The following is a 24,764-nucleotide window of genomic DNA, read 5'->3' on the forward strand; positions in this document are numbered from 1 at the left end:
TGGTTTGGGGGGGAAGTATCTTATGTAGGTGAAAAAAATAACAGTTACTCATTTTTACTTTCTAAATGATTTCTTTTTATTTCTATGTATGTATGTGTGGCTTTGTATGAGACTATGTCCTGTGTGAGGTTGTCCATGGAGGCCAGAGAGGAGATCAGAGCTGGAGGTGCAGGCAGTTATGAGTTACCAGGCATGGAAGCTGGTGACTGAGCTCTGATCTTTTGGAAGGGTAGCAAGTGCTCTTCACTACCAAGTCAACTCTTCAGCCCCAACTGGATTATTTTATAAAGTCTGTTTCTTTTCCTACTCAAATGGTCATTCTTTTGTTTTTAAGTAGTCATAGAGAAGTTTAAAAACAGAAACAATTTCTCCAGTGAATGTGAGTTCATATGTATTCAGAGGATGAACAGAGATCTGTTTAGAATGCATGGACTCTTTCCTAGAATTGATTTTTGTGAAAGTGAATGAATGAAGATTGGCAGAAACCATTCACTGCAATGCCTCTGTTTTAATCATTCTTAATGTAAAAAGCTCATGGCACATAGGAAAAAGCCAGGTCTTCTTTTAAAAAAAGAGGTGGGGGGCTTGTAGGTTATGTGAAAAATGGAATAAGATTATTGCTCCCATCACAGAACAGAAAAAATGGAAATGCAATATAGAGTCAATTATAGATAAAGGAGCATTCAAGAAATTACTGTACCTTCTGCATTTTTGTCATTTTATGTCATTTCAGAGATTCTTTTATACCCAGAAAGACTTGAGTGAATGTGGAAACTATGAAATAATATAAGTGAAAAATACTTAGACAGCAAAATATACAATGTTTTAATAAACTTGGTTTTTCCCCATCTTTAAAAGTAGATTTTCATCACTGTTCTTTTTCCTCCCATTATGACCTCCTGACTTCTCATTCAGATTACATGTTGATAACCATCAGAGCCAACTTTCCAACATGTAAACTCTCCTGTCCCAGATACGATTCATCCTTTCTACAGACAGCTTATTCACTGACGTCTGACAGCCATTATTAACTTAGTTGTATGATATCATACACTAAGATTACGTTACATTTCTTCAATCTCAGGTTCTTCTCTATTTCCTATCGGTCGAATCATCTGCTATATTACAGTATAGAAACTAGAACTCAACACCAATTTCTTTCTGTCCTTCTGTACTCTTATGCTTTCGGCTAACTCTGGTTCATTCACCGTACCTCTAAGATACCTCATCTGGATCCGTTTCTGAGTTACTCTGTTCTCACCCCTAGGAGCTTCTTTACACACAAATGTTGCAATTAAATATAATTGGGTGATGTCAGTCAATCTTGGGCCTATTTCCCCACAGTATATTACTACTCTCCCCATTGTGTCTAAGGGAGGTTAAGGAAAACTCCCCGCTCTCCCTGAAGAGGGGTGCACTATTCTTCAGAGCCTGCCAGCTCAGTAGACCACCCTCCTCTATCCAGCTCTTGAATGCACTCTTTGACAGATGAACAGTGCTTCATTTATCTTGAAGCTCATTCTTTCCCCTAAATGCAATGCCATCCAGGATCTGAGCTCAGAGCATCTCACCTGAAACACATCCGGCAGGAATTCCTGTTTGTGCTTCTCTGATCATCTCCCCAACCTCGAGGTCCCACCTCACTCCATATTTCAAGTCATTAATAAGTCTTTATTCTTTCATTTTTTGCTTTGAGAATTCTCGTTTGCCATTGGGAGGTTACTTCAAATGTCTAAGGTTGGTACTCAAAGATCTCAAGAGTGAAGGAGCACATGTTCTAATTGTACCATCCTCTGCTTCCTTTAGCTTGACTTCACCTTTTGCAGCAATCACTGAGAGTGACATATCATCTCTCAGGCAGAACTACTCTTTTTCCTCATGTATCTCCCAGCCTACAAGATGCATGACTTTTTCTGGAGAGATGCGACAGACATATGTTCACCCTGATATGTAATTGATGTCATACCAAAAGAATACTCTACAGAAATCTAGCTGGTGAGCTAATCAGCTTATACCACTAATTATAGGAGCGTAGGTAACTTAACAAGAGGCTATTGTAAAACCCACTCCAGCACTGACAACTGGCAACAAAAAGAAAAGAGAAAAAATACTGCATCTTTTGAGCTCTCAGCTCCAGGAGCAGGTAGCTCTTCTGGGCAAAGAGCATCCTCTCTCAGCAACTGTTTGTGGCTTGTGACCTTGTGAAGGGACCTTGTGACTCTCATGACTCTAGAACTTAAAACTCCTTGAGTTTCCTAAGCTTGATTTCGTTAGCATCCTGAGCCTTAATGAGCCTCTCTTCTCCCCTATAAGGGAATCCTCTGATTCACAAGAATCCTCTTCACTTTCCCACATGGTGTGCTATGTACTTTTCCCTTCTGGGAATGGTTTTCTGAAACTCTATCACATCAGCTCAGCATGAAAGATTCTTTAACACATGTTACTTGGACTGGCAAAATGGCTTAGCACTTAAGAGGGCTTTCTACCAGTTCTGATGACTTGAGTTTGATCCACAGAACCCATATGGTAAAAGGAGAGGAGTCCAGCAAGTTGCCCCCTAACTTCACAAACAAGCCATGCCACACTCGCCAAACCCTCCACACACACAAAGTAAACAACCAAGCTCCACTTCTAGTTATTTACTACCAGCAATAAATTTAACCAGTCTTTCCTATATATTTACAATAATGTATGAGTCGGGTTATTCTATTGTTAAATCACTCTACATGTCAAAATTATAAGGAGTAAAATTCTTAGTATATGACCTTCTATGTGTCATTAAAAATTTCAAGATGATGTCTCCATTCAAATAATCAAATATTTTTCTTTAAAAAAAATTACAAGAAAATGTTTGGAAAATCATGGTTATCATTGGATACTTCCTTTGCTTTTCAGAATCAATTTTCCTCTTGAGATAAAGTCACTTCCAAGAGAATCCATGCTCGTTATAAAACTGTTCGGGGTCGACTCTGCCACCCACAGCACAAATCTGCGGGCCTGGACCTGCCTTCCACTGTTTCCAAAAGAGTAAGTACATCATCCGTGATTAACCGAGCTCCTGTTCCAATTCAACCTTCCGGGAACTGAATGTTCCTCCGGTTATAGCATAATGAGAAAATCAAGAGGACATTTTATACTAAAATGAGGTAGCTCAATATAAATCACGAGTATTGAAATCAGAACAGAAGAGTCAGAATGGAGAACTGACTTTAGAAGCAGGCCACTTGCTTTGCTCAGTAGCTGGGTCATTTACAATGGAGAGGTGTTAAGGTGTGCTTCTTGGGCTGTCAAAATGGTTGGCAAGACCAGTCTCAATGACTTTTTTTTTGTTAAACTGCCAATGTCCCTGAAATAAGTATTTCAAAATGAATATATTGTTATTTAGAAAAAAAGTTATAAAATTCTGACCACAGTAAAATGATAAAACATGACAATTTCGCTAGTATGATTGCCAAAAAGGAATACTTGGTGCCTCCCAAAGATGCACAGAACTGTAAGTACAGATATTCTTTCTAAACTAGCAGCCTTTGAAAAATAAGCCATTTTTTAATCTCTAATTTTTGAGAATCATTCACACTTAGAACACAATAAAATCAATTTATGATTGCCTATGCTTTGAAGGAAAAATATTTCCAGAACCATCAGTGTATTTTTTTTTTTTGAAACATGGAAAGCCCTGTCTTAGGATCAGATTATAAAATCCAGGAGCTTCAAAAGCTAGAACTTGTGTTATTATGCTAATATTATTATTAGACATGTTTCTACACATGTTGCCTCAGAAAAACATAGTGCTATGAAAGTGTTTAAAATATTATTTTTCAGTTTTCATTTCCAACAACCAGACACTATAGACAAACAAGCTAGATCAAATTTTTAAAATCCATTGGATTTTTTCTGATCCGGACCTTGTGTGTCCATTGGCTTGTGTGTATATGTATGTACATCTGTATATGTATATTGTGTGTATGTGTATATTGTATGTATGTGTCTCTTTGTGTGTATGTGTGTATGTGTTTACATGTGCATCTTTCTTTGTTTACATATGTATTTATGTGTCATGTATATGAGTATGTTTGTCTATGTCCTATGTCCTATTGGTCTCTGTGTATCTACGTGTCTGTGGCTTGGTTTTGATTAGTTGTTCTCCATGTGTATATTGAAGACAGGGAATGTATTCTTCTCTATAAAGTCTGCCATCTTCCATAAAATATAAATAGGCAATTATTCGATATTTTTTACAAAATGGAAACAACTCAATCCTTGTAGACAGATTTTTAAAAGCACAGATTAGATCTAATAGGAATGTCTGCTGCTGTTAGCACATATTTCAGACATTTGACTCAAGGGCTAAGAACATTCATGAGTTTCCCCTAGGAGCAGTCTAAGAGGGACACTTTCTAACTTTTGAGTTTCCAGTTTCAACTGCAGTATTTTAGATGGAGCATTTTTGTAAAGTCATATTTTCTGCTATTAACTGGAAAGAGCATTCAGTGCATTTGGTCCTCTTCACTGGCCTTCTGTAGATAGGGATGCCAGTATAAACACTGGCTCCCCGCCAGCATGCATCACTTATAGCTGTTTGCATGGGATGGTCTTCCAGTGTGGGAGTCTGTGGGAGGCCATTATCTGGAACTGATCCACAGTGATTATTTTTCAAGGAAATGTATATAAAGCAATAATAACTAGACATTAGAAAGCAAGTAGACTTCTATAGTTATTTCAACAAACATTTGGACATTTGTTCCAAGTAGACTGTTTTTCATCAAAACCAGAAAATTTTCCATCTCTCCTGGGATAAACAATCAAAAGAAGTCAAGATTGTTCTAAGACACCAAAAATCCACCAGGTTTAGCTGTTGAGACACAGCTACAAATTCCATTTTTCTCCTCACTACAATTTGCGGAGATTCTTATTCTGTTTATTTGGTGTAGATATTTTCAGAACACCGAAAAGTGGCATCTTACTTTCATTTCCACTCACAGAATAACCTTTGCCCATAATCATCTGATATCGAATCTTTTATTATAGTTTGAATGGCCCCTCACCAGCTGTGCGCAATTGTAATGACCACTTATATCGATATTGTTTCCAACATGGACATGACCTCAGAATGGCTTCCTGGAGGTAGTCTGCCTCTTCGGAGCCTCCACAGTGGTCTTTTAAAAGAGCGATGGTAATTAAGCTCAGATATACCTATGAGGGCTGTGTTAGTGGATGTCTACACATAAAAAATATGCTTTGACATTTGCAAATATCAAAAGCACTCACTTTCAGGTCTATAAAAAATACCTCAAATCCAAAAAAAAAAAAGATTTAGTGAAGAAAATCACATAACCTTCTTTTGGAGACAAGACTGTCCCTGTATCCACAGTCACAGTGCTCCCCATGCTTCAGCAGGGTGGGGTCTTCTTCAGCACAGCCGTGTCCAGGAGCTCCCTTTCCAACTCAAGTTCACTGATAATAAACAGTGTAATTGTTACTTAGCATTTTTATCGTGGAAGTTTCTACACCGTAGAGATTCCCTACGTTAACTGAAAAATAGACTATTCTTGAATGTTATAACATAAACCAAGATCCCAATTATCCCTCAAAGGTTCTTATTCAGTTCTTCTCAAGAGGAACAGCATTTTGAAGACTCCCCCGGGTTTGTAAAGTCTTGGAAAATATGAATAATTGGTAGAATTTCAAACATGACCCAAGATAAGTTGTAATCTTCAACCAATTTGATGTCTTAGGGGGAATTGCCAGGGTTGTTAATGCTGACTGTGTCATGACAACTCTGTCTCATAATTAAATAGTAAACAGTAGTTACACTGTGTTAAGTTCATTTCTTATGATCCACAAAAGGCCTTCCATCCAATTGCCATGCTTGAGGATGGGAAGCTCTTTGGAAAGGTGGTCTGATGTCAGTCATCAAGCAGCTTAAAAGTAGAACAAAAGCCAGAATTCAAGTTTGAGTTCCCACCTTAGCTTTCTCTGTTTTCAACTTCCTGCTTTGAAAGGCCACATCCTATACCATGAACATACGTAAAAATGCCATCACCCCACACAGGTATGGCCTTGGCATCTCAGTAGCTCTCCGTTTAGACATGCATGAAGCTCACTAGACCTAACAGAATAAGGATCTCAAATTATTTTATTTGTTGCATCAGGTCCTCTGGTTCTTCTGGCTTCCCAATGACATAAGCCTCTGTAACCTCTGGCCCTGGATGCTGGGAATTGATGCAAAAATCCTTGATAACTAAACTCAATAATCATTATTTTGTTGTTTTGGGAAGTAACATGACAGAAGCATTATCCAGTTCATGTGTCTTCCTCAATGAAGCAGATTCAGGGTTGAAATTTTAATCATTGAATTGGATATAAATCAAGTTTAAAAGACCTTAAGGATATCCAGGACAAATATCTTCAAATGCCATGTACGAAAATAGAATCTAATTTCTAAGCACATATTTTTTAAAGCTATGAATAGTGCAGTTGTGCTATGCAGGGAGTGTTTGCAATCTTGTGGTCAGGCCTAGTTACCCTCTCTGTACCACCTTTCTGGAGCCAGCCTCCAGTGCCAGAAGAACCACAACACTGTGTGAGAACTCTTGATAAACATGGATTTTGTCCAGGAAATTCCAGTAAGCTTAGCTAACAAAGGCTAGATGCTGCAGGCACGCTCCAGGCTTCCTAATACACGTCATGATGCCTGTAGACAGCCTTTATAACTTTTTGTTTCTTTGTTTTGTTTTTTGTTTGTGCATGTGTAATTGACTAATATTATTTTTTACCATAGTATCTTATTAAATTTTATTTTAATGTATGGATACTTTACATGCATGGATATCTTTGCACCACTTGGGTGTCTGGCCCTCATAGAGCCCAGATGGGGACACTGAGTTCCCTAGAACTGGAGTCACAGATGGCTATGAAACACCGTGTGGATGCAGGGGATCAAACCCAAGTCCTCTGGTACCGCAACCAGTGCTCTTAACCACTGAGCCGTCTCTTCACCCCAGTAGTAACTGCTTTTTAACCACTGCTGATCCCCACCTACATTGGTCTAAATATGTACATTTTTTATTGTCTCCGTATCTAAATTTTCTTTATTGTTTAAAATGAAACCACCCTCTATTTTATATACAGCCACACAATTTATATATTAAATAACACTATAATAGAGCAATTTGGCACACCTTTAAACAAAAGAATAAAGGAACATCATTTAGGTTACAACTGTACCCTCAGCACTAATTTTTAAAAAGTTAACTCTTCTTTCCAAATGGATCAATGTAACATAACATATATTGAGTGATTAGTCGGGTCTACTTCTGACTGCCGCGGTGAGTGGAGTTCAGGTGAAAGCCCCATCTCCTGAAGCCACTAAGATCGTCAGGTCTGGTTTTTTTTGTTTTTTCCTCTCTGGTACTGAGCATCTTCTGACATTTATTTATGGGGAAGTGTATGAATGCCCTGCTTGCAGTAACTGGATAGTCTGCTATCTGAAAATAAGCTTCTGATATTAAGCAAAACAAACACCTGTAAAACAGAATGGCCTTAATGTTTGTATAACATGAACCGCCATTGCCCATCTGGTGGTCCATACTCTGTGCTCTCCTTCCTAAGCTCCACATGACCTACTTCCATGGCTAGGGCTCTGACTTCATTCTAAATCCTGTGCCACCAAGTAGGAACTGGGGCGATTCTAGATGCAATCTATCTAAGGGCAGAAAGAACAGACACCATTTGATTAGTTCTTGATAGAAACCAAGTCAAATAAATCAGATTTTTTGTTGTTGTTGTTTCAAATGTGGCCAAGGCAGAATGTTCCAGTAAAATCATAAACCTAACACATTCCAAGACACAGGTGTAAAAATGTCATCTTTTCATGATTTTCACCCTGCAATTAATGAGGGCAAAACCCTGTCCACTCACAGGGAAGCACTGGCTAGGGGAAATATGGAAGTGCTTTTGGATAAAAATGCCTAGTCACTCAGATAGCTTTCTCACACTCTGACTCTCTTCCTAAGATGAAAGGGCACACGGGATTAGAAAGGAAAGGAAAAATTAAAAAGACCCTGTGGCCTGCTGGCTCTGATCTCCAAACCTCAGCCACTCTTAAAGCTGACAGCCTTTTATTTTGTCAGAAGCTGGAGTAGCGGAGCTCATTACAATCTTCCAGTTTAGCCAGGGGTGCTGGATGAGCCAGTGTGAGCCCGGTTATCTCAGCCACTACGGAACCACCTTAGGTTCACGACCAGCTCCTACTCCACCCTGAATTGGATGGTATTGAGAGATGGTTTGTCTTAATCTTACATTTACTTGTGTTATCCTATGGATCTACGTTTTCCAGTTTGGTATAGTGAAACCAAACACCATTCTTAGTTACCATTGAAATATGTTGCCAAAATTCTGATTTGTGCACAGGTAACATTTAATTCTTTTTTTCTTTTGTATAGAAATCTGTGGGTTTAGGTGTTACTGCAGCCATTGGATGATTTCTTTCTTGGTTAAAGTATTTGCTTCATGCTCTCTCATTTACTATGCTAATTTACAACTGATTTTAAAGGATTCCGAACATAAATAATCTTTCTATTTACGTGTAAAGGAACATTTTTCTTGTGAAGTCCTACAAGCATTTTGATTCTGCAGCCCATATGCTGTGCTGATTTAAATCTTGTCTTCATATAAATTTAGAATCTTTAAATGGCCAAGAAATTTAGTTATTGCATGGAGAAGAAGGAAAAAAATCGAAAGAGATTTTTTTCATTCTTACTGAGTTCAGACACCCATAAATCCAGAGTGCAAATCTGAGATTCTAGCCAGTCATCACCACCAAGGGCTATCACTAACACATGCTACTGTTACAAATTACTGTAATATTAACCACCTATGAAAATAAATGTCTTCTCTATGAAAACATGTTATGTGTGAAATGTTAGCAGTGAGCTATCAATCAGTGTCTGGACTTGTAGAGTATCTTATTTCTCTTCTAGCTACTGAATGAAGTCACAGAAACAGCTGCCATGTTCCATTCCAAAATAAGCATGTGCAGACACTCATAGCTTTCCTTGAAGTGACTCCTGTCTGTATGTGCCTGTCTTCTTTTGCAGAAAGTCTATGCTGGGGTCTAGGCTGTTCAGCATGACATTACAGAATGAACCTCCTATAGAAATAATAGCTCCAGGAGTATGGGATGGGAGCCTGCCTTCCCCACTGACCTTGCAGGTAAGTGTCAAGCTACGAGGTTAAAGCACACACAGAAAATGTGGGTTGTTAAGCAGTGTGCTGGCCAGTTACAGAAACACTTCCTTCCAGGGTCACACATTATACATATTCACTTTCTCCAGCGTAGATCTGGGTGTCTTCTCTATTGTTTGTTTTATACCCAGCAGCCTCCATGAAATTTTTTTCTGTGTATAAAATAACAGTTCAATTTATGCCTTCATCATCCTGAGGAATAATAGAAGTCTTGCTCTCAACACCCATCTTAAATGTGTCCATCCTTTCTATTGTCTAAAAGCAGTCATTGTTATATATTACTGACTTAGTACCTTACAGCTGCTGTTGCATTGCTACATGTCATTAAAACCTCTTCTATTCTACCTGTCTTAAAAGAATGGAGAGAGTAATAGTAAACAAAATCCATTTTATAACTTTTTTCCCTTAGAACATCTGTACTCTCTGTGATTACAATGGTGAAGACAAATGCCCAACCACACCAGGCTCTGGCTCTCACTGCTAGCAGAACCCCATTTGCTCATGGTTGTAGTGGCTTGTATTGGCTAGAATAGATATGCTACTATATAGAGATGCAGGGCTGTAGATGTTCCACTTCCACAAAAAACTAGACATCACATCTGGAGCACAGTTTCTCCACCGTGGCAGCATTTTGGACTGGGCCCTCCTTTGTGGGCCTTTTCCTGTGCAAAGGCTGCCTAGCAGTATTACTGACTTCTAGCCACTCTCCAATCCTGACGGTCAAAACTGTCTCCAGATATTGCCAAATGTACTCTGTCAACAAAATTGCCTTCCACTGAGCATCACGTTGGAGATGACACTCACAGAGCTCCAGTTCACAGGTATGAGGTGAGAGGCGTAAGGGATGGGGTTCAGAAATATTCATAAAAAGATGAGGTTAGAAAAGAATGAATTCCATAAAAATGTAGCTGTACATTAGGGCAGGAAAAGCTGTCCGGGAACCAACTGGGCATCACTTTTAGCAGCAGCTTGATGACAAGAAAGAGGTCAGTGCAGACCCCAGTGTGTCAGGCCTGGGTGACAACTGGCTGGTTTATGCTATGCTCAGTTGCTGTAGAAGTGAACACATAACAGGACACAAAGAGACATTTCAACCCAATAAGAAAATCCACCATAAACATGATACATATTCTCATGCTAAGAGTAGGAAGTACCTATCATTTTGATCAAGTAAATCACTTGTTATTAAAGAACCAAAATTGATATCTTGAAAGGTCCTAATGTAAGAAGCCAAAGCACCCTGTCGAGCTTTCTGCTATATACTCGAGTAAGAAGTTGATTCAAGACTGAGTTTTAGGGATTAACTCAATTTCTAAAAGTGCTTGCGTGAGAACGGACATTCCTACCCAGAACCCATGTGAATAAACGGCTGACTGGACGGCATAAGCTTGCAGTCTACATACTGGGGCAGTGAAAAAGAAGACTCTTGGGACTAAACAGCCAATCCACCTAGCCAAGTTAGTGGATTCCAGGGAAGCAGCAAGCCTCAAAATATCAGGTGGGCAGCACCTGAAAATCAACATACCAGATTGTCTTCAAGCCTCAGCGTGTATAGGCTGTGCCTTGACACGCAGGAGCCCATACTCACAAGATCCGGAGATGATAAGGAAATTAAAAGCAGGCCCTGGAATCAGAGTTATGTCAGAAAATAAGTATGGGTCTGAAGGAGACCGGGAAGGAGGGGTCGAGGGTGCAAACCATAGTCTCAGCTCTCTAACAGAAATTGGTAAGACACAGAACAAATCTTTGGGTTCCTGGTTTTGCGTTTGTGCACTCAAAGAATGTGTGCTGTAGTCAGTCAGGTTTTCTGTTCTGTTTGTCCTTACAGTGTGAATGGTAAATGTCAGAGTGCAGCCACCCACCACACAAGGGAGGCAGGGGTGTGATGAGTCACAGAATACAGCTCTTCAGGCAAATAACTGCTGTCTGATTCTGAGATTGCTGCTGATGTGAGGAGAAGCAGCAGATGAAAGGAACTGGATACAAGTTCAGAATGGAAGTGAATAAGCGGATTATTGCTTACCTTTTCCTGGGTTTTCTCATCTTCTTGTTTGCTCTGGAATGTAATCCATTTGACTTGATCAGGGTGTGTGCATGTGTGCATGAGCACACCACACGTATGCATGAGCACATGTGTGCAGGAGCATATGTGTGCAGGAGCATATGTGTGCAGGAGCATATGTGTGTGTAGCCATGAAGTGGCCAGAGGTCATTCTCCTGACTCTTCAGGATAGTGTACTTATGCTTCAGTGTGTGCTGCATCTATTGTAGTGACTAAGATGAAAACCCTTTTCAGTATTAACAATCCTGTCCCCGTCACAGGCGTGAGTCTTCTTCAGTCTCTCCACCATTTCCTTCATTAGCTATGTTTTCCTTCGTTAGCTACATTTTTTGCAGTTTTTATTTATTTTTTAGAGAATTTTGTGTATGAGAATTTTGACATTTCCAGCCCTTCCTCTCCCCTCCAGCTCTTACCATACTCCCCAAATTAATGACCTTCTCTTCTTTACTGTCATTTTACACACACACACACACACACACACACACACACACACACATGCATGTGTACACAGACAGACAGACAGACAGACAGACAGATAGGCAGGCATCCATTTAGTGATACTCACATGGACACTTGCCTGGGATTAACCACTTGTAATTCAGGAGTCATCCCTGTTGCCTAGCAACCTCTAAACATAAAAAGTAATGTGACCCAGGGGTGGGAGAGGACCACATATGCTTTTATCTAAATCACTACAATCAAGCAAGGTTTCAAGATTCTTCCTGGTAATACTAATAGTACTTTGTCTTAGATTATCTTGTTTATTTTATCATGTTGGAGCAATTATTGACTAATGAGAACAAAGCTTATACCAACATAATGATTACAATAAATATTATTGATTAAAGAGAATAAAATGACCTATTTTTTCCACATAAATCATGAGAAAACTAAAAAAATAAAAATAAACTGCATTTTAAGCTGAAACTCACGCAATCTAGAACATTCCTGGGTTTTCTTCATGGAACCAACAGAACAGTTCAGCAGAGCACAAAAAATTCTGTGAACTTGTTACCTTTAGAATGAAAAAAAAATTAATTTTGAGAAAAAATATGGAATCCAAACAGTCCCACTCACTCCATAGTTCAGGAACATCCTGTCTCTGTCACTGATGTTAACTATTGCTTTATTTGTGAGAATCAGATTATCACTAAAGTGAGGTTTAATTAAAAGTATATGGAACCAGGGTAAAAGGCAGACTGGACTCCTCTCCTCTCTATAGATGGAATAGCCAGAGACAAAGTAAAAATATTGTTTGATTACACAATGCCCGTGCCCAACAGGGCTCCTAAGGAGTAGAGACTTGTGAACATGGGCATGTTAGAGAGTTATTATTTTCCCCAAGGATTTTGTGAAAAGCAGGTATCCAAACAGTAAGTGTAGAAAGAATGTGATCCTGAAATACAACATAGGAGAAATATATTCAGCCTCATGAAAAGTTCATAGATTATTCTTATACAACACCACTGAGTATTCTAGACAATATGTACTAAAATATTAAACACCAACTCCAAGCTCCGATGAGTCTTTCTAAAAGTACGTCAACCAACTAACAAAGCTCAACAAAATAGAAATTATTTCCTTTCATTTCCACAAATCCAAAGTAAACATTTTTAAATTGTAAATGTACTTGCATACACTTTTAGTTCAAAGGAAATCACTTCTTTGTTTCAGATAGATTTTCCAGCCGCCGGGTGGGAGTATGTGAAACCCGAGTCTGAAGAGAACAGAACTGACCATGAAGAGCCTCCAAGAGAGTGTTTAAAACACATCGCCAGACTCTCCCAGAAGCAGTCTCCTTTGCTGTGAGTGACCCAGGCCGGGGATTAACCCATTTCTAGTCGATCATGCTGGATTCAGTCCTGTCTTCTGAGAGTGCACCTGCAGGCCCACGTGATCCTCGCATTTCCCGAGGCCGTGCACGCTCAACAATCAGTTAATGTTTACAAACTAAAAAAGTGATTTGACTTCATTCACACAGACTTTTTTGAGTCTTAGCAACTTTAACTTTAGATGTAGGAACAGTATGAAGTTGGAAATGATTCGGTTCTGAGCTCTAAAGGCAGCGAATGATTAGGTAGACGTCATCCCTTCTCAGCGAGAGATGCGCAGCCGTCACTCAGTACGATCTAGGAAGCTGTTTTGGTAAGCAGGGGAAACTGAATTTTAGTTATCATGGCAGATATTTAAGACAACAGAAATAAATTATTTCTAATAAACGCGAAGTCTGTTAATAAGGAATTCTTATATTAACCAACCAGCAGTTCTCTATCAAAAATCACTTGGTAGAACCATTAGATAATTAGTGGCTCAGGAGTTGTGCACATGCGCATGCGTGCATCAGTATACACATAGCTAGACCACGCTATGATAACATGTGTAACAGGAGGCACTGCATTCTAAGAAAAAGATTTCACTGATAAAGAGGAGTCGTACTTTTTGTGTGGTCCTTTTAAATACAAGTTTAAGAATGGGCTAAAGAATCAGTAAAAATAATAACCAGCAAAGCAGGGAGGAAGTTTGTGTGGTTTTCTAGGCAAGAGAGTCTACAGTGGACCTAGGTTGGATAAAATACAGGTTAACATTTCAATATTCATGACACTGATTAGAATCTGGAAATAAGGCGCTTGAGGATCTAAAGAACTCAGGACAAGTTGATGGAGAAGGCCAGACTTTAAGTTGATCACTAATGTGTTTTTCTTTTGGTGCTTCACCCCATGCCCATGGGAACACTAATCATGATATATATATATATATATATATATATATATATATATATATATATATATACACATATATACATATATATATATATCATGACATATATATGTCTATATATATCATGATATATATGACATATATATACGACATATTTTATATATAATATATATTATTTATTATTTATTATTTTATATATAATATATTTAATATATAATATATGATATATCATATATATGTATATATATGAGAGATATGAAGCTAGGAGAGCATTTTAGGGGTGTGGAGGCTGAAGGATAAAAATTGGGGCTGATATGATCAAGTTATGTCATATGCATTTAAATTCTCAAAATAAAGAAAAGTTAGAATTCAAAACATTAAAAGTAAAACTATCCTCCATGCACTTGGGGTTAATTTGAAAACACAAACTCCTACTGCATAAACCAATATGTCTAATTATAATTTGCTAGGTTTGGCCTCTTTGTTTAAAGATGTTTAACATTTCAAAACATGGCCACCTTTTTCATAATTAAAATCTCTCATTCCAATCACACACTGAGCAATGTTCTTTTATGTGGCACACTTCTTCAATGTAAATTGTTTTATTTTATCTTATTTTATTTTGTTTTATTTTATTTATATTTTATTTAGTAAGAGTAGTAAAAGAGGCTTCATGCGGTGGAGGTGGCAAAGGCATGAAGAGAAACTGCCAGGTTTGTGTTAAGAGGATCATGTGATGCTTCTGCCATCTTTAGATTAAAAGGCTGCTTTTAATGGCAGCTACTCCGTGAGGAAGCAAAAGCCCTTAGAGGATGTTTGCTTTGCACATACTGTATGAGAACAGTGGATGGGATTGGAAACATAGCCACAGAGAACACAACACACCCAGGATAGAAGTTGGAATTAAAAGAGCGAATGAGCCTGATGATGACAGGGTGATACGTACGGTGACGTAAGAGGACACGTGACAGGCAGCAGCGAGGAGGATTTCATAAGGTGAGGTGGGTCCAGCAAGGCCCCTTGGGACAGTTGACATTCGAGTGATAACTTAAATAGATAATATTGTTTAGAACGTAAAATTATGTGGAAAGTTTAGAAAATAGCAATTTAGAAAAGTAAATTCCCAATCAGAGTCTTGGGCTGTGAGAGGGACCACCACATATCGGAAGTCTGTGGAGGGAATTTTGTCAGCAGTTTGAGGTGAATGAAAACACCAGTGGTGTGGCCTCAAACTAGAGACCAGGACTCAACACCTGCCATGGCTGTACTGGATGTTCACATTTGGACTCAACCACACTGATGGATCTTCTAGCCCACACGAGTCTGATTAGTGTTCCCACGTGTACAATGGGCGTGGCGTGCAGCTCTGAAAAGAAACATATCACTGGCTGCATTCTCAAAAAGGAATAACTCACAATGCTGCAATTACACAGGGCTAATTGATCCTCAAAGGTTTTTGCTCCACTTGAGGTGTGTGGAGAAGACCTCCTCTATCTGTGTTGAGAATTTGTCTAACTCAGCCTTGTATGGGTCCCATGCAGTAATCCTGGGAGCCGTGCGTTCAGAAAAGCAACAGCCCTGTGATGTCCAGAAAGCAGCACGTCACAGTCTGGTGCTCCGACCTCCACTGTTACACTGTTACAGTCTTTTAGGCTACTTTTCTCCTGGGTTTCCTGAGTCCAGGTTGGGGGTGGGGGGAGTGATAAAGATGATCCATCTGTGTGCCAGGAGGTCACAACTGCACTTACCTCTATCTCCAGGAAATCCAAAATCTTCTGGCTTCCATGGACACACACACACACACCATAGAGTCACACAGACATACACATAAAGAACTCATTAATTTAAAGACATACATTCTAACAATTAACTTTTCCAACTGAATCCTATTTGGTTTTCTGATTCAGATTTTGTTTATGTTCATGTATACATTAAAGAAGCAACATTTCCTTCTGTTTCACTTAAATATAATTATGCGCAGTACAGACTCACTCTGGACTTTGGGAACAGATGGATCACAGCATTCAGTGTGTGGAGTTTCCAAATAGCATTTAGTTTGGTGACTTAAATCACTTAGTGTTTTATTATTTGCATGGTGAGTTAAGTATTTCTTCCTTCAAATTAAGCACATGTAATCAGAGTCAGGAAATTCAGACTCAAGATCCACTGCAAAGGTAACAGTGATATTTGTAAAAACAGAAAGGAAAATAAAAGTTTCATATCAACCAACAGAATAATTCCCTATGCATGGAAAGCTAAAGAATAAATATATATATATATAAGAAGAATTTATCTTGAAATCAGTGGATACTTAGTATGATGTGTACCTGGTACCAGATGGCTCCTGAGGACTTACAGAAGTACAACACAAAATGCACAGGAAGCAACTGTGTTTTCAGACATGAATTTCGTTAAGCCTGAAGATAAAGGTTGTTTTACAATAATGTGTAGTCTACTTGTTTTTAACAGAAAAGGGCAGAGATCAGAGCTTAATGATCATAAGGCAGGCAGAAACTTCAGAACACAATGTTGACAGGAGGAAGGTAGGCAGACTGGGAGCTAGACATCTGCACTGGAGTATTTAGTTACTATTTATAACCATGAAGTCTTCCGTCTTTCTGCAAGGAGATGTGAGGTGAATGTAGTCTTCAGAAGTTGAGCAAATCTGAAGAACAGAGATCTGATCATGAAAATACAGGAAGCTCATAAGACACAGCAGATATTTAATAACTGAACAAAAAGATGCTTACCAAGAGTAGGTCTAACTGCACAGTTTCTATAGATAGGGACTATTCGAAACCTAATCTAATATATCATAAAAGGAAATATCAAAAGTTTCAGAGTGCTGTGCCTGTAATTAAGCCTCCTACTGAATGCATCGATTCATTCAATACTAAAGCTCTAGGGGGATGCTCTCAGCAGTGTAGAATTCCTAATAGCCAATGATTGTTAACTAGAAAAATATATGGGATATTATCTAGCATGCAATCAATTTATAAAAAGAAAATTGATGGTTAGAAATATGTAGATGCAGATTATATTGAGCTAATAGTTTAAATAAATATTAAATCATTAAATAGTTTTAATAATTGTTAAAAAGCAAACAATGATTTCAATACAGCAATACTAAAGGGAAAAAGAGTCAAATTTCATAAATCCAATTTTTAAATTTATTCTGTAGATGTAAATAGTAGAAAGAAACATGAAAATAAGTTGGGGACTTCTTTCCTTTGATTTCAGGTACTATACATTTATACATTAATATAAATGCAACAATGACTTAAAAATAGGCAAAGCCACAGAACTCAGGGTAGAATATTTTACCAGTTATAATGCCAATGTGTGTTTTAATGATGCCAAGACAACTAATGAATAGAAAGTTTTGTGCAAATGGCCACTCTTAGGAAGCAGTAAACAACTAAGAATGGCAGAGGAGGGTGGGTAAGATGAAAACTTGATGCCTGATCCCAACCACAGGCAGACACTAAGTTACAATGATCTTCTAAATGGGAAGCCTAGGACTAAAAAGCTTCTAAGAATGAATGTTAGGATAAACAAAGAAGGCAGAAACAGATAATCAGACACATAGAGGAACAGACAGACAGGCAGACAGACAGACAGACAAGCAAGCAGGCAGACCAACAGAGACAGACAGACAAGCAGGCAGGCAGGCAGACAGACAGACAGGCAGGCAAACAGAGACAGGCAGGCAGACAGAGACAGACAGGCAGGCAAACAGAGACAGGCAGGCAGACACAGACAGACAGACAGGCAGGCAGACACAGACAAACAGACAGGCAGGCAGGCAGACACAGACAGACAGGCAGACAGACAGATAGATAGACAGGCAGGCAGACAGACAAACAGAGACAGAGAGACTGGCAGGCAGACAGACAGAGACAGACAGAGACAGACAGAGACAGACAGAGACAGACAGGCAGGCAGGCAGGCAGACAGACAGACAGAAGTTGAGATAAAGTTTAAAACTGTTTATCAAAAGACAGAAATACAAAAATAAATATGAAAGACATTCTGGAAAATATCCGTAAGACATTTATATAATAAAACTATTGTTTTCAGTATAGGTAAAAGATTAAATGGATCTAAATAAGCCAACCAAAAAGGTAGACACAAGACAAGCAGATGCCTCATAAAAGATAAAGAACAGAGCATCAGGGAAATTGTCTATATGCTAACAAAGTGAAAATTTAGCACCGAGATCATGTAATTAGAAAGTACAGGACTACAAAGACAGAAAAAAAATAATTGATAATTGTCAGGAACATAGTTCAGCTGAAAGCATCACAATTTTCAGGAAAGAATGTGAAACTTTACAGCCACCTCCAGTAATAGACGTTCTCCTCAAGTGGCTAGAACCACGCAGAAACTAGGTTTATCTGCAGAGAAAGAAGATGCAACCATTAAAACACTACCATGTGTATATTCATGTGACTTTGATGTATAATGCGCCTCAAAAAGGAAATAACTCATATGGCCATGAAAAAGAGATTACATAAGGAAATTTTAGTATCTTCATACAAGAGAATAATGGCAACTAATTATAAAAAATAGACTATTGACACACTGAAGAATATGGATAATTTCTAAAGCATTTTTTAGTGAAAGTAACTATAAATAAGGAATTCTATTAATTCAGAGTAAAAGGAATCAACCCTTTGCTTGCCTCTGGCAACATGAAAACAAATGTGTTTTATACATTAACAGGAGTTTGTTTGCTAGGTGGCTAATGCATTTGTCTTTGAATTGATTCTGTGCATTTTGTTTTATGTAAATCGGGCTTCCAGAAAGTAGCCCAGGGGATAAGTATCACTCAGTATTCGAGAAGGAAGTTAGACAGAACAACACATCCCAAGGAAAAATAGTAACAAACAGAAGAATCTGTTTTAGACAAAGCATAAAAGCCATCTAGACATGGCAGTATTTCCTTATCAATGATGAGGACTTCTGCCTCTCCGCTCACTTAATATTTCTCATACTCTTCGTGGAAGTCTCGGTTGATTTAGGACAAGTTGGATTGTATAGTTCAGGAAGGGCAAGGATCAAAAATGGACATAGAGATGGTCATGTGACAGACACTGTCCTGTCGATGGAATGAATCCTTTCACTGGGCTGAGAGCAACGTGGTAACCTTCCCAGATGTCACCCTCTGGGTTCTAAACTGAGGTTTCTGCTTCAGGTGGAGTGTTTAAGAAAGTGCGTCAGGGTTTTCTTCACACCAAAGGGTTGAACTCTGTCACCTAGAGATAAAATGAGATCTTTGTGAAGTTAGTCAGAGAGAGATCTGAACTCTGGCGGGACAGCTCTGAGATCTCATCCTTAAATTATGCCTTTTCTTCACAGATCCACTTGCTTCTCACCTGACTCATAAAGGAAAAAGCAGAAAACAAGACTGTTCTCCCCAGACTGAGTCACAGGACTCACACAGACATGGTCTGCCCTGGAGGAGACACTTTGCCCACAAAAATGACATTTGTTTTTTAAAAAAGGCAGTAATGATAGAGGGAGGAGAGTAAAGGTGAATTATCTGAAATGAAGGTGGCTTTTTTTTTTTTTTTTTTTGGTTTGTTCTCTGCAAAGAATATACTAGCAGATAATAAGCTGATAGAATAACCTATCAAACTCCTTCATGATAAAGAACCAGTTTTCCAGTAGAAACCAAAACACAAATTCAGGAAAACAGAACAAGAGTTTGTATTGGTGTTTACAGTAATATTCAACTTCCTACTGCCAACACACACAATTTCCCTTTTTTTTTTTTTCAGACTTTCTGAGGAAAAGAGGAGATATTTGTGGTTTTATCGTTTCTACTGCACCAATGAGAACTCCTTCCTCCCTCTGGTCTTGGGTAGCGCCCCTGGTTGGGATGAAGGGACAGTTTCGGAAATGCATGCCATCTTGAGAAGGTGGACGTTTTCACACCCGCTGGAAGCTCTTGGTCTTTTGACTTCCAGGTAAGACTTAACATAGCAAAATGTATGTCGCTATGTGTTAGGGACCACTGAAAAACGAGACTGTGGAGTTCATTGCACAGCTGGTCTGCTTGTTCCCAATGTTAATAGCTATGGATGGTCACTTCAAATAAAAGCAAGCTGTGCATATAGATTTCAAACTCTCTAAACTTTAATAGTGTCTTTGCATAAAGATAAAGGCTAATGAATGGTTATAGTTTCTTAAGTGAGGAGTCTAGTTTTTCTTAAAGAAAAGCAGCTAGGGAATCTGAGGCAGGAGAACTGCTGTCAATGCAGTGCCAGCTTGTCATACAGAGTGAAGTCTTATCTCAGAAACGCAAATGCGTGCAGGTCAGCCTTAACCCCCATTTCCCACTAAAATATAAAAGGAGTAAAAGTTCTGCATCATCACCTGGCAAAATTCTAGTCATTGTTTGCTGAAGACTTAAAATAACAACAATTGTTCCCATCATCCCCACATTGACTAATGAACGGAAAGTTGGTTCAAAGTCTGTCACCAGCAGTTGACAGAGAAGAGGAAAACATGGATTCATTTTCTATGTAATATGGTAATTGCATGCAGAGTATATACAGAATAAGAGTGGAGAACATAAAGAGAAGTAACCCCCTTTGGAAATGAGTAACAGATCTGACAAACATACGTAGTTTGGTATTATTGGCTGTTGGGAAAACTGCAAAGGAAGTTAAGCAAAGCCCATGAGAGTTTTTTTTTTTTTTTCACCAGGACTGACAGGTATCAGAAAGTACAGAGCATTGCAGAGGAGGCAGAGAAATGAAAACCTCACCATCAGGAGGAAACAGTTTCAGGGGTAGGAATACTTAGCCTGGCTGTTGATGAGTGCTAAATTCCAATATGACCCAGTAATTTCACTCTTAATTTTATACCCAAGATTAGTAATTAAACAAAGGTTTATGCCACTCAAAACCCATACATAGTTATTGAGAGAATCATTGATCTTAAAATACACAAGCAATCCAAATACCCACCAATGGGTCAACAAAAGGCACTCTGTGTAGTGTCATAATCAAAAAATAATACTGATATACGTGACAAAGTGGGCAAACTTTGAAAATAGTCCACTGAGTAGAGGATGACACCACAGACCAAGGGCCATATGCTGTGTGCACCCATTTGTATGAAATGTGGAGAATGAACAAATCTGTAGAGGCAGTAAGTACATAAGGTCAAGGGAGGTGAAAGAAATTGCTTACAATGGTTACAAAGAGAGGGTGTGTGTGTGTGTGTGTGTGCGTGTGCGTGTGTGTGCGTGTGCGTGTGTGTGTGTGCAGTTATTGCTTTACAAGAATAAAATAAATTAAATGATATTTAAGTTATAATTTGAAAAAACACAGTTTTTTGGGGCCAGCAGAATGGCTCAGTGTTTAAAAATGCTATCAACCAGACGTGAGGATCTGAGTTTGATCCTGGGAAATCATGTAAAGGTGATAGACAAGATCGGACTCCTGTAACTTGTCCTCTGATCTTTATATGCGTGAAGTAGCAGTCTGAAATACATGGTCACACATGTATACACCCACACACATACACACACATGCACACATACACATACATGCACACACAACACACTCACCCACAATTTAAAAGCAAAACATTAAAAAAAACACTTCTTTGAATTTTAACAAAATAAAATGAATGTAGAAGCATGTGTCTTAATCATAGCACATTGGAGACTGGAGCAGGAAGATGGCTATGTGCACATGTCTAGTCTCAAGAATTACCAAGTCAGTCTGAACTATACGGAAGACTGACGAAAAATGCTTTTAAAAAAACATGAAAGTAAAGACTACTAATAGATAAAAGATTTTTAAGTTTGATTTTTTTGGGACAACTTTCCATGTCTTCTCAACAGGCCCTCCTCATTCAGAGTCACCTTAGTTTAACACATTACCTAATGGCTGTAAAGTCAATGCATTTCAATAAGTGCATGGGATATTGTTTGAGAGCTCTTTCTCAAAAAAAAAAAAAAAAACAGCAATTCTGTTTACTGGCATATAAAATGCAAGAATTTGTTAGACTACTTTCTCTATTCTCTGATCCCTAAATATTAAGCCTAACTCTTCTCTATACAAACAGATCTTGAGAGTCTATTTGAGCCTTATTTCCCATGTACAGGTCTAAGTTTTGAATTTGTGACCTTAATATTATCTTCAGTGCCCACAATAACTCTAAAAAGTAAACTTTGTTATTTTTCTAATTTTACATTCACGAATACTAAGGTTTATAGTGTCATCATATGACCTAATACTCAAGGGGCTGAGAATCGGACGTATTGCATCCGATGTCGACACTGGTGCAGACAGAACTTGCCATCTGAACCACAGTGGTGGTGCTACCTCCTCTATACATTACCAGTATTTTGGTTGCTGTAATAAGATCTCCCCCAACAAAAAGCAACTAAAGTGAAATGGGTTGTTTTAATTTACAGTTCCAGGGTAATAGAATAAATTGAGTTGGAGAAAGCATGGCCTGAAGGAGCTCGAGGCAGACCTGACAGCTAAGCACAGAGAGAGAAGAGAAAGTGAAGACAGGCTACAAAGCCTAAAGCCTGTCCATAGGGATGCACCTCCTCATCACCACCAGCTGACAACCAAGTGTCAGACCCAGTGGCTAAAAGCCTGTGCTGCCCTTACAGAAGACCCAGCTTTGGTTCCCAACACATGCATACAGTAGGTCTCTACCACTAATGCCCTAGTTCCACTGGATCTGAGGCCAACTTTGGGGATCATTTCATATTCAAATCACAATACCACTTAAACACTCCTGGGGATTTTTTTCTACTTATAAACAGAAATGGCTATATTATCACACTCAAATAATTTTCCTTCGCTCAGCAGTGTTCTCTAGAATCATCTGACTTAATAATCAGACATGAGAACTACTGACAAAGCAGAGGCCGGCTTATTAAGCTGAACTCTGAGAACCTGGGTGAATCGTGCTCTGATTGCAAGCTTTCCAGCTCCTTACCATGCACTAGATGAGGTCACAGCAAGGTTGGCATATTTCCATTGTGAGCATCCTGTGACTCCCACTCTTGGTTTAACTGAACTGTTAAAGAACTTGAGGACAAGCTGTTTCCAGAAATGAGCCTTGCCACAACTCTAAATTCAAAAGCTGACTGTCCTGAGAACAGAGTGTGCTTATTATGTGAGCTAACAAGAAGAAGGGTCTTCCAGGTTATACTTCTTTTCTCTCTTCTTTGAAGCATCTGTTGTTGTTTTGGTTTAACCTCTTGAGAACTGGTTTACTCCAGCTTGAGTTTTGAGGGTTTGTGTACTGCAATTTACTTCATCCTGCCTGAAGACTCTCCAGTTCATTTGTGTTTATTGTAAACAAGAGACACATTGGTGCTTAATCCATCTGGAATAGGCCATTGAGCATTCACGTTTCCACCACTGGGGGCTGGCAGTGTGCCCACTGGATATCAGTCCTTCCATCAGAGAAGGGCATACCGGCAAAGACCTTAGCTAAGATGGATGGTTCTGGGCAAATGGCTGCTGTTTTCCTGAACCCTGATGCAAAAGCACAAGAATCCAGTGGATAATAGCAAATAAGTTACTGAAGCAACGAAAAGTCATTTTAGTGATAGGATTTATACTTAAAAAGCAACTCAGGAAATTACATCAGGAACTTAAATAAAAGGCAGACAAGGCAGCAAGTCTTGCTCCCCTCACATGACATAAAATTATTGTTTTTTAGGAAGAAAAAGCAATATTAAATAAAACAAGCCATAGCTTACAAAATCAATTCTCTTGTGAGGATGGTTTTACTAAAATACTTGCACAAAGCCACTCGCTCCCTTGTTTACTGTCCAGATTAATTTATATGAAGTCAGTCTTGGCTAATATAAGAAGGAAGAATAAAATTCACAATACTGAGACAATTAGAAAGGCTATTAATTAGATATCTAATTCAACTATGGATTGTGTTGTTGCCTTTCCATTTATCGAGCAAAAATATGTGCTGTGCACTTAATCAGAGAGAAACAAAATAAGCCACAGTGACTGTTGCTAAAGAAAACACACAGTTTGTGAGGCCATCACACAATGTGTTCTGTTATACTTTAATTAAAATAAAGCAGCAAAGGCTAGATGGGCCCAAAGAAGGGAAAGGCAAATTATGCTGCAGAAAGTAAGGATTTGTTTACAGTGAAGCCGAATCTTGACTACAAGTTTTGCAAAGATTTCTTCAAGGATGGTAGCTTGTGTGTGGCTATAAGTTTGTAAATGACAGTAACTAATTTAACACCGTAGAATTGCATGGCATACAGTATTACAAACATTGGCCTAAGAAAGATTGTGTGGAGCCTTGCTTGTGATCTAGGTAGGAAATAAGGTGTTATTACTACAGTCCATGGAATTCTGTTGACATATTTGTCTTAAAAAGAATACAATAGCAATAACGTGAAGAATACATTTTTAAAAAGAGATGGCTGCAAGGATATTAGCTGGTTGTAAGGTTTCGAAATAGTCCACTTGCAAAATTATTTCTGGGTTGGTCTTGGTGCCAGTAGTGATCCACAGAGTAGACTGAAGAAATATTTCAGAAGAAAGCCACAAAATGAGGAGAGATAATAAAGAATTCAAGCTTATACTAAATGTTTGACAAGCCCACCATGGAGTGAAACATGGGTCTTTGAAAGAAGAGTGGGTCTGAGTAGCATCAGCTGAAGGGCTTTGTTTACATCATAAAACCTTAACGTGTGATCTCTAGGAACTGCCCAGTACGT

The 24,764-nt window shown here is 38.6% G+C and overlaps 1 protein-coding gene across 9 annotated transcripts in view; it reads left to right on the forward strand.

Annotated features, from left to right (window-relative positions):
• Positions 1-24,764, forward strand: part of Pik3c2g (phosphatidylinositol-4-phosphate 3-kinase catalytic subunit type 2 gamma) — a 340,028-nt gene that overhangs the window by 116,496 nt on the left and 198,768 nt on the right. For all 9 annotated transcript variants that reach the window (XR_013112697.1, XM_076940719.1, XM_076940715.1 and 6 more), the window contains 4 exons: positions 2,896-3,027; positions 9,099-9,213; positions 12,983-13,113; positions 19,810-19,998. Coding sequence is in view for 8 of the 9 variants with exons in the window: in XM_076940719.1 (XP_076796834.1) it covers positions 2,896-3,027; positions 9,099-9,213; positions 12,983-13,113; positions 19,810-19,998 (567 nt within the window). In the remaining variant the exon portion in view is untranslated. The remainder of the gene's footprint in view (positions 1-2,895; positions 3,028-9,098; positions 9,214-12,982; positions 13,114-19,809; positions 19,999-24,764) is intronic.

This window comes from Arvicanthis niloticus, chromosome 9 (assembly GCF_011762505.2).
Source record: "Arvicanthis niloticus isolate mArvNil1 chromosome 9, mArvNil1.pat.X, whole genome shotgun sequence".
Classification (NCBI taxonomy): domain Eukaryota; kingdom Metazoa; phylum Chordata; class Mammalia; order Rodentia; family Muridae; genus Arvicanthis; species Arvicanthis niloticus.